The 20,593-nt window shown below is 43.6% G+C and overlaps 1 protein-coding gene across 2 annotated transcripts in view; it reads left to right on the top strand.

Moving 5' to 3' along the window:
• The window catches only part of STAB2 (stabilin 2), a 132,521-nt gene that overhangs the window by 18,983 nt on the left and 92,945 nt on the right, over positions 1–20,593 (top strand). The window contains exons 6-15 of one of the 2 annotated variants that reach the window (XM_033118295.1): positions 2,790–2,885; positions 3,372–3,497; positions 4,171–4,367; positions 6,445–6,578; positions 13,299–13,432; positions 15,109–15,191; positions 16,553–16,702; positions 18,005–18,148; positions 18,707–18,763; positions 18,916–19,041. In XM_033118295.1, coding sequence (XP_032974186.1) covers positions 2,790–2,885; positions 3,372–3,497; positions 4,171–4,367; positions 6,445–6,578; positions 13,299–13,432; positions 15,109–15,191; positions 16,553–16,702; positions 18,005–18,148; positions 18,707–18,763; positions 18,916–19,041 — 1,247 coding nt within the window. Of the gene's footprint in view, positions 1–2,789; positions 2,886–3,371; positions 3,498–4,170; positions 4,368–6,444; positions 6,579–13,298; positions 13,433–15,108; positions 15,192–16,552; positions 16,703–18,004; positions 18,149–18,706; positions 18,764–18,915; positions 19,042–20,593 lie in introns of those variants that run through there. The other variant, XM_033118293.1, reaches the window with a different exon arrangement.

The raw sequence follows: 20,593 nt of genomic DNA, 5'->3' as shown, positions 1-20,593 counted from the left end.
TGCCTCACTCTCCTCACCCTATGCCCTGCCTCACTCTCCTCACCCTATGTCCTGCCTCACTCTCCTCACCCTATGTCCTGCCTCACCTCCTCACCCTAATCCTGGCCCTGCAGGACCCTGTCTTTATTGAAATTTTAGTTGTGCAGTTGTTGATATTGTTGTAAAACACTGTAAAAGATATTATGGGAAAACACAGGAAAGGGGAAGACCTTCTAAGAGATTCCAATCTAATAGGGAGGAAAAAACGTACAGATTGAGAAGGGGAAAAACAAAGCCGCCCTGACAGCTGTCAGCTGGTAGCTGGCCTCGTTGTTCCCAGCTCGGCTGTGGTGTTGCCCTGCTGAGCTTGAACAATTCCACAGCATGTCATCATCAGAGACTCGCCATCTCAGTGCTAGAACAAGACAGAAACTAGGCCACTGCACAACCACGTCTGAAGAGAGAAATAAACAATGACAGTGGGCCACCATGAAAATAATCCACCAGCTGGCTCCTGGCTAATACGAGTGGCTACTGCTTCTTCTCCCACGGCCATTCACCGCTGCTGCTGACTTTTTTTGACCCCCCGACGTGTTCCTGGTGATCTCTGGCTGGTTGGCATGAACAAAGTTAATAGTTTACAGTAGGATGTGATAGTGGACAAGGTACCAAAAAAGTGCTGCTGTGCCCAGAGGAGCACACATTCTGCTTTGGAACCTCAGATGGCACCACAGAGGTGGGGGTGGGGCGTGGGGGCTTTAGTTGGCCTTGGAGGATGAAAAGGATTTCCACTGGAATGCAGAGGGGAGCGCGGCTGGCAGAGGCAACAATAGGGAGCTGTACACATGTACGATGCCAGTCCTGGTACTTCCACCTGGCATGGTCTTTCCTAGGCCAGCCCCGTCCATCTCTTCCCTGACAACTCCCAGTGCCATTGCCACGTCCTGTCATAGCACTGATCACACCGCACTGTGATGGCTGCTTTCGTCTGGCCTTAGATGGTGAGCTCTTTGAGGGCAGGGTCTTTGGATCAGAAATGCTGAGCACCGCACCCTGACCATAGCAAATGAAGGAAGGGGAACTGGTGAGTCGTCCCTTGTGCTTAGATCCTAAGACATGTAAAATGAAGTGGCAGAAGAGAAAGATGAAAAACTTATAAAGGTTTTAGTCAGCTTGGAGAGGGCCTTACTTGCCAACCAGAGGAATTTCGATTTCATTTGGTTAGCAATTGGGAGTCACTGAGGTATTTTGGGGGAAGTCATGCAGATTCCATTGTTAATCAAAATAAATGGATGGAGCAGACAGGTGAGAAATTGGACAGCGAATTCAGGTAAACTGTTACTGCAGTAATCCAGGCAAAACACGACAAGGACCTGAATGAGGACAGCTCCAAAGGAGATAAAGAGCAGAAGATCAAGGTGGGACATGTAACAAGAATACAAAGGATTCGATAGCTTATTGGACATTTGCAATACTTCAAACCTTATTAATCCTTGCTTTTCCAGTTTTTGGTTAGGTTTTTAAGCAGGTGTGCCTTCTTAATTATGTTTCATCTGAGCTAGTGTTACGTTGGCTTACATGCACCAAACACATGTGTGGGAGGCAGACTAATGGCCCCCTGAGGATGTCCACGCCCTAATCCTTGGGACTTCTGAATATGTTAGGCTACGGGGCAAAGGAGAGTTAAGGTTGCAGATGGAATCAAGGTTGCTAATCGGTTGATTTAAAATAGAGAGATTGTCCTGGATTACAGGTGGGCCCAATGTAATCACAAGGGTCCTTATAAGTGGGAGAGGAAGGCAGAAGAGAGGGGACAAATAGAGCTGGCAGGATGAGAAGGACTTAACTTGACACTGATGGCTTTGAAGATGGAGAAAGGGGCCACAAGCCAAGGAATGCAGGTGGCCTCTAGAAGCTGGAAAAGGCCAGGGAACAGATTCTCCTCTTGAGTCTCTAGAAGGAACACAGCCTTACTGAAACCTTCATTTTGATCCCAGTGAGACACATTTCAGACTTCTGATCTCTAGAACTATAAGAGAATAAATACATTTGTGTGGTTGTAAGCCACTAAGTTTACGGTACTTTGTTATAGTAGCAAAAGAAAACTAATGCAGTACATTTCACAGAGGGCTAGGCATAGGATGCTGGTGACCCACCCAGGCAGTAAATCTTGCTACAAATGAGCCACACACTGAATACTAAAGAGTTGAGCATTTATTTCAAATGCCCTTCATTTCTCATTCCTGAAATGAGCTGTCACTGGGCTGAAAAGTCATCTATTTCAAGCTAGAAAATATGGCATATTCCCTGCCCTTTCGAATTTTTTTTTGTACTTGCATTGCCCCATCATTCGGGAAGTAGGCTTTATTTCCATATGTATATACTCCTGTTACCACCAGTGATTGAGTCAGTGGCAACATTCCTCTTTTAAACGTGACAGGTGTATACATTAGGCACTAAGTTAATTCTCTTGGTGAGGTGTCCAAGGAGGAAGTAACTCGTTTAAAAGTAGAAAAAGGAACTCCAATGCACAAAACTTGCCATGTATGCTTTATATACATTATCTCATGTAACTCTAGAGAAATCCCATGAGACAGGCATCATTATCCATATGTTATACATAAATAAATGGAGCCTAATAGAAAGAAAATGAAGTCAAGGTTCAAGCCAGAGTCTCTCGGACTGCAAACTCTTGGTTATCCCCACCTCATCATACAGAGTCTCGGGAAATACTCTCTAAACATTATCCTTCCAGAATCTTTCGAAGTCGGTATCAGATAATGAAAAAAATCCCCATTTTCTGCCTGCAGTGTGCAACTGTGTGCATGGAGTTTGCAACAGTGGACTAGATGGCGATGGAACCTGTGAGTGCTACTCTGCCTACACTGGGCCCAACTGTGACGAGCGTAAGTACCACTGGTTTCCTGAATGTGCACCAGACCAAACAGACAGAGATGTATGCATTTCAATTTTGGTTGCATATACTGGGGCTCTATATCAAATGTTTTGCTGAAAGAAAACCAAAAATTAAACAGAGTGAAAAATAAAGGAAAAGAGAAGAAGGATAAGAAAGGGGAGGGAAGAGAGAGTCTCGAAGACTGGAGGTGTCGGAAGGTTTGGGAGCAATGCAGTGACATGGCTATAGCTATGTTTTGGGAAGGGCAAGCTGGTGGCAGTGTGAAAGGTAGAGTGGAGAGGAAGACACTGGAAAACTGGGAAACCCGTTGAAGTCACTGCAACAAGTTAGGCACCTAGTAAGTCATGTTCCCAACTACAGTTCTCAAAAACAGAACACATTAACAGGAAACGGAGGCTCCAAAGGTGCTGTGATTCACCAAAGGTCACAAAACTAGTAAATAGGAGAACTGGGACTCAACAATCTTCTTTTGCAGCCATCCCTGAATGTGCAGCCTTGCTCTGCCCAGAAAATTCCAGATGCTCACCTTCCAGTGAAGACGAAACGAAACTAGAATGCAAATGCCTTCCCAATTACAAAGGCGACGGCAAATACTGCGAGCGTAAGTAGAATTTAGATCCTGCTAGTTTATTAATTGAGATGTTTAGGTTACTCGACAGAACAAAAAAGAACACTCCAAACCTCCCTAATGTGAAGGCAATGACCACTTCTTCTATGTTGTTGAATGAAATATATAAAAAGTTCTAAGTAAAATGCTCATCATGAAACTGGAGCCAGACTGCTTGGGTTCAAATCCCAGAACTGCCTACTACTGACTACATGAACCTTGGACAAATTCTTTAATCTGCCTTTGTCTCCATTTTTCTATCTATCAAATGGGGATAATAATCGTACTTATTTTAGAGGATTATAAGGATTAACTGAGTTAATGTATGAGAAATGCTTAGAACAGAACCCAGTACACATTAGAAATTCTGTAAGCATCAGTGCTTTCTTTCATGCTATTTTATATTTATACTCACACATAACATGGTATAATAATATATCAATACCATATTAGTAGTTTTAATCTCTGATGGTCATATATGGATCTGTTTGGTAGGTAAGGATGATCAGGTAGCGTAAGATGAAATGTTTCTTACTCCCTCTCTTAAAACTTTGAATGGCCTTTGCGGCTTTGATGTGCAGTCCCTTCTCAGTTCAGTTTTCCTTCTCCATCCTGAGTTTGATAACTGGCTTTTTTTTTTTCTTTTTTTTGGTCATTGTTTCTCAAGCCATCAATCCCTGTTTACAAAATATCTGCCACCCACATGCTCGTTGCACGTACCTGGGACCAAATCGGCACAGTTGTACATGCCAAGAAGGCTACCACGGGGATGGCCAAGTGTGCCTACCAGTTGACCCCTGCCAGATTCACTTTGGAAACTGCCCTACAAAGTCTACAGTGTGCAAATATGATGGGCCCGGACAGGTGAGCTAATGATGGATGAAACTGATGCAAATAGAAGTAGGACAACCACCGAAGGTAAACCACCGAAGGTAGTACACTTTGTTTTTTTGTGCCCTCCCAATTCTCCTTTTCAATGTTTAGTGTGGGCTTCCTCTCCAGGCAGATCTGCATGTGCTCAGGGCAGACTTCAGCGTGTCCCCTCTCCAGTCTGTCCTCTACTCTCCCACTTTCCAAGATCTGCAGTCAAAACTTCACTGTCCTACACCCTTTTCTATCCCAGTCCTATATGTTGATTGACAAAATACACACACAACCGAAATCAGTTTAACAAATTAACTGTTAACCAAGTCTTGGGTGAGTGTGTAATGGACTTTCACCAGCAATCCCCTAGTCTCTCTAATTTCTTTTCAAGGTAAAAGAGGACTCTTAGAACCAAAACTACTCTGTTCCAAAGGGCTGAACACTGATAAAACACCAGGCAGCACTGGCAGACTGTGGGGGTCAGTGAGGACATTCTGGGGGTGAGATCCTGACCCTCTAAATCACATCAGGACCTCAGCTGGTTTCATTCAGCCTGGTCAGGAGACCTTTGCTAGGAGTATAGTTGAAAGAGCATTTTCCCTAATATTTCATTCAACCATCAAATTAAGGGGTGCCTACTGCACTCATCACTGCACATCAAGTGTTTGATGGAGGAAATTCATCCACGCAGGAGGCTGTCGCTGCCTGGGTGGGAGGAAAGTTTTCAAGTGCCCGCCTCACCCTCAGTCACGGGTCCCCCGTCTAATCAGCACCCATGAGAATATTTCTGGCATTCCTTGCAGAGCGTCCACCCACTCTTATCTCCAAGGGAAAAGAATATATCACATAAATATTGCTGCTATCAATGTCTGAAGCAGATTTGCAAGCAATTCAAAAGGCGGAACTCCTATCCTCTAAATGAGGTCCCTTATGGGCAAAATCATGTTACACTCTGACCCAACATCTCAAGACCTTAGGAGTGAGGTTAAAAATATACTATGTCTCTTAAAAAAATGTTCCCCAAGGCAGATTTTCAAGTCTTAGAAACCTCCATTGCTCACACAGAAGGAGTGCGTTCATTATTTCCATTGTTCCAGAGCAGGGTTCCTCAACCTCGGCGTGGACCATCTTTTGGACCAGATAATTCTTTGTTGTGGGAGGGCTGTCCTGAGCATTGTAGGATGTTCAGCAGCATCCCTGGCCTTTAGTAGCACTGCCTCTCTCTTCCACTGTGAATGAAAATCAAAAATGTCTCCAGGTATCGCCCAATGTCCCTTGGGTTGAGACTCCCAGTTGAAAACCACTGTCCTAGAGCAATACTTCCCTTCTGAACCTCAATCTCGATTCACCTGTAGATAATTTAAAACCAGGAATCCTGGTGCCAGTGAGGCCCAGGGTTAGCCAACAAGAAAACTGAAAAGGTAAACTACCAACGAGGTATATGAGTTTCCAAACAGATGGGATAAACAGACATGGTTTCCAATTCTAGACACGTTGACAAAGTTCTAGTTTAAGCCCACATTGTGAACCTACCCCAAGTTAGTTTTTACGGAAGAATAAAGATACGAATTTAAGAAGAATATCAGCTTGATTTTCTTTTAATTTTTCAATTACACTTGACTTTCAGTATCATTTAGTTGCAGGTGTACAGCATAATAGTTGGACGTTTATGTAACTTACAAGGGATCCCCCCCAACAAGTCTGGCACCCACCTGACACCATATATGATTATTCTAATATCATGGACTGTATTCCCTAAGCTGTACTTTACATCCCCCTGAATCCTGCCTACTTCCAACTAAGTAAGTTTAGAAATTGGTCCTTTCCCATGTAAGCCTGCAGGTGAGACCCCCTACCCTGGTCAACACCTCTATTGTAGCCTCAGGAGAGACCCTGAGGCAAAGCATCTTCAAACTAAGCTGTGCCCAGATTCCTGACCACAGAAACAATGAGATAATAAGTGGGTTTTGTTTTAAGCCAAAAAAAAAAAAAAGAGAGAGAGAGAGAGAAGAAGAGGAACGTCAGCTTCCATGACTAACTAGAATCTTGCTTGTTTTTCTCTCCCTGTCTCCTGAAGTCTCACTGTGAGTGTAAGGAACATTACCACAACTTTGTACCTGGAGTCGGGTGCAGTGTGACCGATATCTGTGAAACTAATAACCCCTGTCACAGGAATGCAAACTGCACCACCATCGCACCAGGCCAAGCCAAGTAAGTCTTTGCCATGCCACTACCATCTTTCCAAGTGGCTCAAGAGGTGGCCAGTCAATGCTGCAGCTTCTTGAAGGGCAGGAACTATGTCTTATGCAGCCTTGCATCTACCCCCAACCCCACATAGCACAATGCAAGGAGCATAGTAGGTATTCAATGAATCTTTGTTTAATCGATGAATCATTCAATAATTGTTTCCTTTGTAATGGCCATTAGAACAGTCTGAGATACTGATCTGGCGTGCTAACCTGGTATTAAGTGGGCAGAGCGTGGGAGAAGGAAACTACTGTCACTGGGAAAACAAATGACTGTTACGATTGCAGGTTTGCCCTCTAATGTGTATGCCTGTTTCCTCATCTGTGAAATATTGCTTGTTAGTGGTGCAAAACAAGGCCAGGGAAAGTGAATAAACACAACTAGTGTTTCCTGGACTCCAGGTTTCAAAAGAAAGGGGTTTGCTGTGAGTAAAAATATTTGCGAAAATTCCTGAGGCAGAGGCAGTTCGCGTGATGGGAAGGATGTGGTATTTGGAATTTAAAGACCTGGGTTTGAGTCTATGCCCTCGTATCTATCAGCCGCATGACCTTGGGAAAGAAACACCATCTTTCCGGCCTGTTTCTCCATGTGCAAAATAAGCACAGTGATGTCTCCTTCATAAAGTTACGTGAGAGAATGTTCTGGAAACTGCTGTGCAGCTGTATTGTTATTTGTGGGTGAACAGAGATTAGCACCCAAGTCTTTGGATTCCCAGACCGAGGCTTTTATCTTGGTGCCACTTTCAGTTCTCATTGTCATCGGTGCCTATGAAGGCTCTATACTGCCATTATGAGCTCAAAACCATATAAGACATTGAACCGTGTAATTATAAAACAAGTTCCTGTCATTCCAGAGCCCCCTTCTATCTTCTTTGGAGTTCATTCCTTTTTTATAGTTGGGTCTTGAAGATGTGGATTTGCCCAGATCAGTTTTGTGATCATCATGTTCTATCTGGGCAAATAAGCAAATCCGTACTCACTGTGGGTAGCATAGAAAGCGCTTGGGTGTCAGAACATCTGGGTTCAAATCCCAGCTCTGCCACTTAAACTTTAACCTCTGACCTGAAGTTTCCTCTGTCATAAAAGGGGGAGAAAGCAGGGTTGTGGGGAGGATTGCATGAGATTATATTCATCCATCTCTGAGCGGGAGCTGGCACATGGAAATCTCTCCATACATGTGAGTGCACATGCAAACACACCGCGGCCATGAGAATAGGGACATAGGCACCCAACACACGTAATACACAGGTACGTCTTCTCCTGAAACACAGATGCTGGTAATATTAACAACCAAACAAGCCAGCTTACACAATTTCCACCATCCTCTGAGAAAGCTTAAGTAGAATAAACACTTTCTATCCTTTGTGTTTGAGAAGGTGAAATTGAAAAATGAAACTGGAACATCAGAATAATACAAGTTGCCTTAAAACCTGTGGTTAGGATGTCAGTGGGCCTATCACTGGATTTTAGGGATATGTGTGTCACTCCCAAACCTCCCCGATCCCCCCACTACCCCACCAGAATTGACTGTCTTCAGCTGAAAAGAGGCCTCAGTAAAGGCTGAGTAAGTTACATTGATAAAATATGGGGCCATCAATAATTTAGGTAATTTAGTTCACCCAGGAGAGTTGATTATAAGATAAAGATTTATTTTGTTTATTCCTCCTTAATATGGCAATCAGTTTATGGAGAATGTTCAAAATCACACTGTGTTAGGCACAGAAGACCACCCAATAAAGAAAAATGGGTTCAACTATGGGCTCTACCCTTCACCACTGGGGTGACCTTGGGCAAATCATGTAATTTTTCTGAACCACAGTTCCCTCACCTAAGTCGGGCCAGACACCATAATATCTCCCTGAGGAGCGCTGACACTTTAAACTCTACGTTCCCTTTTGATTATTACTAAGGAGAACAAATAGCCTCCTGTCTGGTACAACAGTGAGTGTTTACTTTGGCTTGGGAGAGATGGGATGTCAGGGGTGAGAGAGGAGAGAAGCATTTCTCTCTTCTTGGATTCAGTTCAACTGTAAAGACTGGAGGTGACTGAGAAGGCATCTTGGAAAAGTGTGGTTTCCATTCCGACTACAAATGGACAATAAACGACACTGAAATCTAGAGCCTCTTAGAACACTAGTGACACCGATGCCATTCCATGTTTGTCTAAGACTTGTACAGCCTAGGGGTCCTTGCTGTGAATAATCTCCCTGGAGTCCTATCCAAGGATACACTGTGCAGAGGTGAGAGCATGGGTTTTCCCAGATAGACTAGGTTTGAATCCCAGCGTGGCCACTCCCACATGTGTTTCCAGCAGTACATCCTTTAGACCTGGGTGACAGGGGACCCAGATGGGATGCATTTTAGAGGGCCCCATCTGGCCCTCTGCTGGCCGTACCAGGGCAAGGAGTCTGAAGGACCCGGGGGACGTGCTATCCCAGAGCCTGAGCCCCCATTACAGACCACACCCAGGTACCCAGAACCCCATAATTCTCCACCCAACAGGCTCCAAAACACTTCCAGGACATACACAGGGTCTTCCTGGGATCATTCTCCCCAAGGTACGGCCAAGAGTGGCTGTTCTCAGAGGGTGTGGGTGAGCCACCATCTTCTCCATGACTTTCATGAACACACCCTTGGCTCTAGTTCTACTGAACTACTTCTTGGTCTTCTAATATGCCGCCTGCTTAGACATCCTTCCCTCCCCACCTCCTCTGCGTCAGGCTAACACACTGATCCTTCAGTGTTCAGCTCCAGTATCTCTACCTCTAGGATGTCACCCCTGTCCCTACCCCCCATCCCCATCTACTCAGATGTCCCCCCCCCGGGCATCCAAGGCACCCTGGAATGCGTCTATTTATCACCCTGAACTGTGATGAGTGCATAATACAGTGGTGATAAGCACAGGTACTGCCACTTAAGGCTGCGTGATCTTGAATGAGATGCTTAGTCTCTGTGTGCCTCCGTTTCCTCATCTAAAATGGGGCTGATAACAGAACTCACCTCATAGGAATGTTGTTTTAAATAAGATACTGTAGTAAGGCCCCGAGAAGAATGACTGGCATAGGAACGATCCCTAGATGTCAGCTCTTATGGTCATTACTGATCTCAATTCCTGACGAGAATGGAAGGTCCTTGGGGGGTCCATGTCTTATTCAACTTATTGGAACAACTCCTGTCCCCCTTTGCAACAATGAAATGAGAGTTTGGAGGAACAAATGAGTCAATGAAGGAAGGAAATGAACAAGTGAAGAAATGAAGGAACTGTACTGAGTCTTTTGGGACATTCTATAATTAAATAAAATTAAATCTTATCCAGCATTAAACGTAATCAGCCCCACCCCATAACTTATAAAACACAAATGGCATATAAGTGTTCTTAAAGCCTCAAGATAACAAGAGACCTTTACACCTGCTAAAGAACTAGTTTGTAAAAGTGCCGTAGCCCAACTGAGAACATTTAAGTCGAAAAATTATCTCATGAAGTCTCAGACTTTGGAATGACATTTTAAATCAAAATAAAAAATATTTATGTCTCATACATTCCATTCAGCTCTGAGGCCATTAAAATACAATTCTCCTGCCACCCTTAGGAAAAACAAGTCAAGTCACTTCACACAAAGCAGATCAGTGGCCTCATAGCAACTTAGAGAAGTTTTAGAAACATTCTTAGTGGTTTGTCCAAGTTACTTGTCTTGCTATTACCAGTTGTCTTCAAATGAAACTTATGTATTTTAGAGCAGGATTAATTTTCAACGATGATGATTGTAGCACTTCCAAGAATTACCAGTTCCCCTCTTTGCTTTCTTAAATTCACAGTCTTGTAGCACAGGATTTGCAGAGGACATTGATGCTTAAGTAGGAAACTGGTTTTTGGTTGTATTAACTAGACTTCTTTCGTGGTTAGCTCTACCTTAGTGATTTCTTATAACAAGGTTTCTCAACCTGAGCGCTACTGACATTTGGGGCAGAGGTGAGAGAATGGGCTTTGCCAGGTGGACTAGGTTTGAATCCCAGCAACAACTCCTGTCCCCCACTGAAACAATGAAATGAGAGTTTGGAGGAGCAAATGAGCAATGAAGAAATGAAGTGAACAAGTGAAGAAATGAAGAAAGGTGCCATCTTGGGCACTGCAGTGTGTTTAGTACATCTCTGACCTCTGTCCCCTAGATGCCACTAGTAACTTCACCCCAGTTGTGACAACCACAGTGTGTCCAGATATTGCCAAATGTCCCCTGGGGGCACAATTGCCCCTGGTTGAGAGCCGGCTGCTCTATAAAAACCCTGAAGAGTCAATCAGTAAATTTGTCTGGCTGGGAAACTATGTCTCCTCGGGGATTATCTTACACGTTACTTTCTCTTAGAACCTGTTCCATATTTCTCCAGGCAGAATCAGTCACTTCCTCTTCTATGGCCCACAGCATCCTATGCAATCTTCTCTCGTGGCACTTCGTACGGAACTTAAGTGGTCTGTGTACGGACATGTCCTGCCGTGTCCCAGCCTCTCCTCAGGACGGTTGTTCTCACCACCATCTCCATCATCATCCCCATTGTCATTGTCATCGTCATATTCCAAGTACTGAGCTTTTCCTATGCGTCTGTCCCTGGGCCAGCTGTTGCAATGGCATTCTCTCTTCTATTGACAGCCTTAAATGTATTATTAAGCTTATTTCATAGGGAAGGAAATTTGCCTTGACATTGCTGTAAATGACATGTTGTCAGGTCCATCTCTAGCATGTGAGATGCTAAAAGGGCAAGGTATCTGTTATTATCATCTTTATAAGCCTCTTAATTCAAGGTTCCTGGAATTAAGTAGGTACTTAGAAAATAATCAGTTCCATAGTTAGGCGCTGTCCCAGGTGCTGAGATATAGTGAGGAATCGGGGGGAATCCAGGTTCTAGAAGAGCTTCCTATGTAGCAGAAAGAACAACACCTTAAAAGGTCATTTTGGTGGAAAGGGTTGTGATGGAGGTATCACCAGAATGTTCCTGGCAGGGGAGAGTCAGGGGGTCAGGTAAGGCTGCCTAGAACAGGTCACACCTGAGCTATAAGTGAGGCTGGGAGAGCAGATGGTCTGAGACGGGAATCACAGTCTACAGAAAGAATTCAGTATCGCTGGAATTTGCAGTGCATGGCAGGAAGGAAACATAAGCAAGATCCCCCTTCAAGGGCCTTATATGCCATGCGAAGCACTTATACCTTATCCTATAGGTGAACGGACTCCTGGAGAGTTTTAAGTGCGGAGGTGCCAGACTTCCCTTTTAGAGAGACCACATTTGGGGTTGCGTGAAGGATTAATTTGAAGGGAAGAAAACTAAGGGTAGAAAGACCAGTTAGGAAATCATTGCAACAATCCAAGCAAGGGGTGATAAGACTCTGAAACGTTTGTGCAGCAAACTTGTTGAAAATACATCTATTTGCCATGGCACCATATTTAACAGCACAAGTGGACGAATGCGTGCATAATTGTCCTTGGGAATCTAAGCCTGAGTTATATCTGTGGTGTGGTATGACCACAGCATCCCTGCATCTCTTTTCTCTGAGACGTTCTGCCCTACCTTACATTTGGGCCCTCATTTACCTCCAGGATCCTGGTGAATGTCGCCTTCCAAAGCACATTACCAAGTTCAGCCAGCTGTCAACTAATCTTGGCTGGGTAGCAGTGGTGTGCTAGAGCCAAAGCTTGCTGACTGTTCAGTTTTCAGAAAATTTGCAAGCTGGTTGGCATCATGTTGGTAGTGTGAGATGGGCCGGGGTAGGAGTATGAACCATGGAAATTGGCAAATGCTGAAAATTGGGGCTCCCAATTTCCCAGAGAGCTGGTTGTTCAACATTGGCCAGCACACCACTGCTACTACAGCTTTAACTGCGTCTTTAACTCTCTTTATCTTTTATGAAATTAAACTCTAGTATAAATTCTGTGACTTTCATTGTTTATATATTTATTGTAACTCATTGACGACTTACTGTACAACTGTTACTGACGTGCCTACTATGGACCACGCCCTGTGCTAGATCCTGAGGTTATAACAGCGAATAAATAAACAGCCCTTATCCTCAAATTAGATAGGGAAGCAGAGATGAATCAAATAACCACACAGCTGAAAAATCACAGCTGCCACTGGTGGTACAGAGAGGAGCTACACAGTGCCAGGAGAGCTCCCAATTGGGGGAGGCAATCTATAGTGGGGGAGTGGGATGGATAATCGAGGACGATTCCCCTAAGGAAGGGACAATTGAGCAGAGATCTCAGCTAAGAAGGAAGGGGAGGGGAAGAGTCTTCCAAGCAGATCAGTCGCTCTGAGTGGTTACTTAAGGCTGGTTTCAGTAGCTTATTTGGACTCTGGTTCTGCAGTGAGGCCCTAGGACCTGCATGTATGTGTAGTAAGCTCTCCAAGTGCTTCTTGGTCACACTTTGAAACATACTAAGACAAGGAGTATACAAATATATCTAGTGTTTACGGATATGCATCACGTATTAGATATCCATTTCTTGTGGGCCTACTGTATGTCAGGCACTGCACCAGGTGTACTCACTTGTGTTTGTGCCTCTCCTCTCCCGGCCTTCTTCCTGGCCGATCCTGGGTATCGTTTTCCCTGTCTTTTGCAGATGAGGGAGTTGGACTGTAGGGTCTCCTTGCTCAATGGCTCTAAGACCCTGAGATTATGTTTTCACCCTCTCTATAGATGCACTTGCCGGAAAGGTTATGTGGGCGATGGCTCAACATGTTATGGAAACATCATGGAGCGACTCAGAGAATTAAACACTGAACCCGGAGGAAAATGGCAAGGAAGGCTGACCACATTCATCTCGCTCCTGGGTACGTAGCTACAGGGGCAGATTTCCACATAAAGGGCAGCCCCCTCTTTCAGACAAGGGCATCTGCAAGATATAATCATTCAAAAATTGGTGGGCAGGCTACGCAAGTCTTGTCCGGTGGGATCAGCCCTTCTAGGGAAGAGTGATACAGGCGGGAGGGAAAGCACAGGCAGCTGTTTCCAAGGAAACAAGCAGGACTTAGTGCCAAGCGATCCAGCCATGCAACAATTAGGAGGCAGAGAGCTGAGGACAGGGTCCTGGGGCCACCAGAGGTGAGCTGGTCTGCAACAACACAGAGAAGGGGCAGCTACAATGGGACTATGGAGACCTCCCTCTTTCCCTTGCCCTGTGGGTCTTCCAGGTTTGAAACAAGGTTGGCAGGTAATACTGGAAATAGAGAGTGACTAAGCCCCTGAGGCAATATCTATGTTCTCCAATGGAGGTGCTGTTTGAATTTGGGGAATAGTCTTGGCTGTGTGTGACCATCTCACACGTTGTTGGATGTTTAGCTTCATTGGCTCCACAACCACTAATTGTCTATAGTGACACATTCTCCACCAGCCCTCCAGCAAGGGTGACAGCCCAAAGCACCCGCCTGCATTTCCAAATGCCCTCTAAATATCATTCCCCCACATTCCCTTAAAAATGAAATATCATAGCTGATAGCAGCATTAGGCAAGACTTTCAACAAAACACAAATTTGGCCAATCAACAGAAACCAAAACACAGACTTGACCAATCAGCGGAAGCCTTCAAATATCAGGATTTAGAATTTACCAGTCACCAACAATGATGTCCCAAAAAAAGCACAGATAAAGAGGTAAATATCATCCATGGGTCAATGCTGTGCTCTCAGCATAAAGCTTAACATAAATGTCCTGCTCTTTCCGAGGCATCCAAGGGGAGTCAAGCGTTACTGGCACGCCTTGGGACTCGGGGGCAATCTGCCAGGCTTCTCACAGCCTGAGAACTCTGAGAACTCTTAGAATGTCATCAAATGAGAGCAGACGGGGTGACAGAGTATCCTGTGCAGACTGGGTCCTGGAACATTTTCCTGGACTAAGTCCAGTCGACCTCTCACCTGCCCCGTTTATGAAGCGCTGGTACACGTGCCCTCCTGTGTGAGAGCACAGAGCCCATTCTTGCGTCCCAGCTTCCCCAGGGGCATGGAAACAGGACCAGCTGCATAACTTGCAGAGCACCGTGCAAAATGAAAAGTCAGGGTCCTTTGGTAAAAAATAATTAAGCATCTTAAGATGGCAATAGCAGAGCATTAAACCAAGCATGGGGGCCTTCTGAGCCAGCTCTGGATGGAACAAGGACTGGCAACGTCTCAGAGAGTCAGGCCCAGGGTCAGGGATCTACTGGGTGGGTTCGTCTGAGGTTGTTGTCACGTGACCCTCACAGAACCTCTCATCCCTGGGTATCCTTGAAGCCAAGACTGCGGCTGCAGGGAAAAGTCACACGGCTATGAGGCAGCTTTGGGGCCTGGGCATCATGCTGCCTTACCTTCTTAGACAGCTTCCCAGTTTACAGAGGGCCTGCACATGCCAGATAGAACAGTGAAGCTCTTGAGTCAAGGGCCTAACTGGACCCCAAGGACCATTGCCTAATTTCACTCCTCATGGGCCACTGAGCCATTTGTGTTTTCTTTTGGGGTGAATTTCGACTTCTAAGACAAAGCCTACGCCTGGCCGCTAAGTAAACTGGGACCATTCACTGTGCTGTTGCCAACTGACAAGGGACTGAAAGGATTCAATGTAAGTATTTAAAATAAATCTACGGAGGGGCTAATGCAAAAAAAAAAAAATTAAAACAAAAACACACCTTAGTAGGCAGTACCTTCTTTTACCTAAAGTGGGAAACCCTGATTAAAATTAAACTTACTGATGACAAGAATGATAACGTTGGCTACATTTCTTTTAGTGAAATACAACATCCTGACAGAAAGTACACAAATTATAAGTGCACAACTCAACGAATTGTCACAAAGTGAATGTACTGTGTATCCAGCAAGCCCATTGCCAGCTTTCTTTAAGACCCCCCCGGGTCCCCCTTCCCGTCACTACCTCTCAAGGCTAATCACTAAGGGTTCTTAACTAAGATTTGCATAATGCAAAACTGCTCACTTCCTACAGGAAGAATTAAACCAATGCATTCGCCAGGTTGTTTGTTTCTTTCAAGTTATCATCCATGGTCACAGTGATAGGGGAAACTAGAGGAAAATTGTAGCCTTCAATGTGATCAGCTGGTGTCGGAGGTAATGTTATCCAGTGGGAATGAACCTCAGCGCCTGGTGCAGGTGTAGCATCATGATGGTATCAACGAAATACTCAGATTTGATTTCACCTCGGTAATGGACATACTGATTTGTGTAAAATTGGTTTATCTTAATCCAGTATATTTTGTGATGATAATTTTTGCTACATTGAAAGAAAACCCAATGCGTTCCAGACTCCCGCACCCTAATATGCTACCACCATTAATCTATCTGAGATGAATCTATCATCAGTCTTCAGAGGTGCCCTCACATCTCGGCTCTTGGGGAGAACTAGTAAATATTGAATGCCTCTGGGCTGGGCACTTTGCATGTGGTCTCTTCTTTAATATACAGATTGAATTCACACAAAAATAATAAAAAATGTATCTGTGGGTGGATTGTTGGCAATACACTGACACCATATAGATTTGGTCCGATGGATTTCAAAAATCTTAATTTTACTGTTCATAAGCTCCATGGATCCACTCTAACTTCATATTTCATTTCCTTCTGCTTCCTGGGCTCTAGGTCATTCCTTGGTGCCTGCCACCCTCCTTGCTCCTCTTGGCCCCAGTGCTGGGCTCTCCCCACTATGTCAGATTCCACACCAGAGCACCTCCCACGGTTTGAGAGTATACTCTGCATCGCCTCCCACTCTCCAGATTTCTAATCCCTTTAAGGCCTGGCCCAGGACAGCTGCACTCAGGGAAAGTCATCTGTATGTGAAAGAGCCCAAACCAGAGGGAGGGTTTTGGCACTGGCTTTGATGTCTTTGATACTGAACAAGTGAATACATGAAAGACAAACAGTCATGTTCTCCTTCAAACAATAGAGACTGAAGCAACTGCTCTCCTTTCTTAGGTAAAGGAGCTTTTGATGGATAGTGAGGCCGCTCAGTACTTCGTGAAACTCCATATAATTGCTGGGCAGATGACCACAGAGCGTATGAATAACACAGACACGTTCTATACGTTGACTGGAAGGTCGGGGACAATCGTCAGTGGAGATAAGGTAAGGGTATCTCTGATGCTCGCTCTCAGAGCCAGTGCCCACAGGGGGCGCTCTCCTTGGGTTTGCAGGTTAGGAAAGGTTACAAAGAACTTTTCTGATTCCTTGTCTGTCAAAGCTCCTCCCTACACTGGAAGAAGCAGAAAGCAATACCAGAAAGGGTCAGGGAGGAGAAGAGGGTGCACTGTTACGGAGAGGGGGGTTTTATAAAGTGTTTGATTTCTGAATTCGTTTGCAAGGCAACCGTCGTGCAACTGCCAGCAGGAAAGAGAAACTTTGCAGCAGCCTGTTTCCTGGAAGTACCAGCACAAAGCCAGATCAGCGTTCTTCTCACAAAAGGAAATGGATGGTGTTTGTTTTAGACTATTGGAGTTTATCCATCCTCTCCAGCATAACATTCCATCTCTCCTAAGGCCATTAGTTCTGTTTTGTTTTGTTTTTTTAAATAGAACTATCCTCTTCCCCTTTCACAAATAGCTCTTTCTGTGACTCTTCTGAGCTGGGGTACATGTGATTGAGCGACAGAATGTGTCTGTGTGGGTTATGGCCTATATGGTTGCACTTCACCAAATGTCAATACTTGATAGATTTTTTACAGAGCACTTACTCTATGCAAGGTGCTAGGGTAAATCTTTACTTATGTTATATAAGAGTCACAACAACCCTGTGAAGGAGGTTTTGTCAGAGCCAGGATTCAAATGCAAGCTTGCCTGACTCCAAAACCTGAATTCTTAACCAGTGTATTGTATTGTGTGTGTGAGGATGGATAGATGGATGGATGGATGGATGGACAGATGGATGGATGGATGGCTTTCTTTCTCACAAGGATATGCATGCATTCATTCATCTATTCATTTAACAAATAGTTACTAAGTCTGTAACTTATAGGAGCCACATGGGAAGAAGAAGGAATTCGCTTCAGTTATTCATTCAACAAATATTTTTTATTGTGTACCTTCTTTTTACAAGACACTAAAACAGATGATGAATTTATAGTAGATTGAATAGTTTTGCCCTTTTGGAGCTTGTAGTCTATTGTGAGACATTTATAATGCCTTATTCACATTTAGCATGTAATAGTCATCGGTAATGTTACACACTCTGTCTCAAATGATCTTAATGAAAACCCTGTGAAGTCAGCCAAACAGATACCATCATCCCCATGTTAGGTGAAGTGACTTATCCAAGATCACACAGCCGATGAATGGAAGAACCCCAGGATTCAAGATTTCTGACGTCTAGTCCAGTGCTCAGTCCTTTGAGAACAGCACATTAATTTTATTTTATTTTTCCATGGTGTTTTAGGACAATCAACTAAAGCTTAAACTCAATGGAAGCAAAAAGAAGGTCAATATTATACAGGGGAACATAATTGCTTCCAACGGGCTCCTGCACATCCTCGACCGAGCCATGGCCAAGATGGCACCCACATTTGAGAGCAACACTGAGGTGAGACGTTTCAGGTGGAAGTGGTGGCAGCCCCAATCCATCTTCCTTTGTTCCCTGGAGAGTCACATCCAAGAAGAAAATGCATGCCAGCAATATGTACTTGTGCTTTATTTGTACTAGGACCCCAACCACGGGGGAGATAGGGTCATTTGTCTGTTTTCAACAGAATTCTGGATACCTCTCCAGAGAGAAAAGCATGTGGTAGGTGTAGGAAAGATCTTGATTTTGTGATGTCATTTATAGCCACATCTGACAATTCAGTCCAGTGACCATTGAAAATTTATCCCTCATGCTTTATGGAGGAGGGCAGTCTCACTTCAGTAAAATTTGTTCCCTCTGACCTATTTGATGGTAGCTAAAGGCCACTTCACGATGTGCAGTTCTCAATTACTGTTTTGACAACAATAAGAAATATTTGTATAATGTTGACCAGGACTCTTTATATCTATCCACATTTACCCCTAAACTCTGTCATCAGTTTTTTTTTAATGTTAGGGTATCTCTTTCCTAAACCACCTTATTTTTTTACTGATTTTTAAACAAAATGTTTCTTTTTAGCAAACGATAATGACCATGCTACGACCAAGATACAGCAAGTTCAGGTCTTTGTTAGAGGTATGTCCTTTACATGAGTTTCTGAGAACTGTTTTATGCCCAGTCCTTTGTAAAATTAACAAGGGTGTCGATTATAAATATTTTTGTGAGGAATTACTCAAATATTTGTCTGAGATAGGTTACAAATATAAAATTTCATTTCTCAAATGCAGAAAACCAATGTGGGACGTGCCTTAGATGAGGATGGAGTTGGTGGATCATACACCGTTTTTGTTCCAAGTGATGAAGCATTGAATAACATGAAGGATGGCATCCTCGATTACCTTCTTTCTCCAGAGGTATTATAACCTACATACTCTGACAACACCATCTCAGCATCACTGCTTCCGTCTGTGTCTATACAGGCTTTTTCTAAACTAGGTATGGCAAATAAGTAGCACATTTACCACCACCTACCCTCCCACTACCAAGGCAGACATCATTAATCGATCAGAATACTCTGGAACTAAGCCTGGTATCCCGGTGGCTTAAATCTCCCCAATAGAGTTCCGAGTATCTGTGACCAGCCAATCATACTGGGCACAGGAAATAAAATCTATTTTCAAACCCAGATCTAAATGGTTGATTTGATTTGTCCTGGCTTCTCTAATATTTCACAGTAGCGCAAGCAATGTTTTAAGTTCTCTACAATTCTAAAACTATCTAGAAAATGAAGTCTAAACTCGGCCATTCCAGGCCAGGAATAGGTGAAATTTAAAAGGAATAAATGTTATTTTTACATCCTCCAGCTTTTCCTTTCTGTTGCTTTCATCTCTCTCCACAGTGACCCTCTGCTTATATACCATGAGCCTTCAATTAATTCTCTCACATTCTCCTCTAGAAAGGATACTTTGTTTTACTCCTTCACATTAAAGTGTAAATGACTGAAACCATTTACAGTGTTTCCTCTTCCAGAAATAACAGTCTTAAAGTAAGGAGGAGGATGGCTAATTATGGAATTTTGTTCATTAGAACATCAAATGATAGAACAGCCACAGGTTTGCTTCCAGTGTCCTGAAATCATGCTGCCATCTTGGCAACAGGGCAAACCTACCTATGACCTCATTTAAATCAGTGCTGATTATACAGAATGGTTGGGGGGGAATCCAGATCTTTTAGGGTAATGATTCCCAAATTATAATATGCTTAGGAATCACCTATGAAGCTTGTTAAATAGGCATATTCTTGGACCTTACCCTAAGCTTTCTGATTTAATGACACTAGAATAAGACCCAGATATGGACATTTTTGGTAAGCAACAACTTTGTAACTCAGCTAACCCAGGCTACACTGTTTTTGGAACCCTGGAACTTGTTGCCTGTATGGTTTAGAGGTTCACATGGATATATCCGTTCCTAGAATACTTTCAGGTATCTACAAAGATATCTTGCTTTCAGAAAACTTTGGATTAAAACATTATGCATCAAGGAGATAAATCAGAAGGTAATCTCTTACACTGCAAACAGATGTTCAACATATTAAAGGATTTGCTACAGGTTTCCATTTAAAATGCTATATCTTTACCAGTGTCTTAAAAATAGGATGTTCATATAGAGAGAGATGATGTATTACAGAATTGTACACCTGAAATCTATGTAACTTTACTAACAATTGTCATCCCGATAACTTTAATTTTTTAAAAAATAGGAAGAAAAAAATAGGATGCTATTTTTAAAATATGATTCATGCTCAAATTTCCTAAACCCTAGCTATTGCAGGAAAACTGTTAGGCCTATCTTTAGAACTCACACTTATACCTAATTGTAAAGCTAAACAAGTAATGTTGCTCCCCTGGGAAATTATTAAGATCCTGAGATTACATGTCTTCTCTGAGTGCGTGAGCTTCTAATT

Source organism: Rhinolophus ferrumequinum, chromosome 10 (assembly GCF_004115265.2).
Source record: "Rhinolophus ferrumequinum isolate MPI-CBG mRhiFer1 chromosome 10, mRhiFer1_v1.p, whole genome shotgun sequence".
NCBI classification, from domain to species: domain Eukaryota; kingdom Metazoa; phylum Chordata; class Mammalia; order Chiroptera; family Rhinolophidae; genus Rhinolophus; species Rhinolophus ferrumequinum.
Note: the sequence above shows the minus strand (reverse complement) of the source record. Positions and strands in the feature narration are given on the sequence as shown.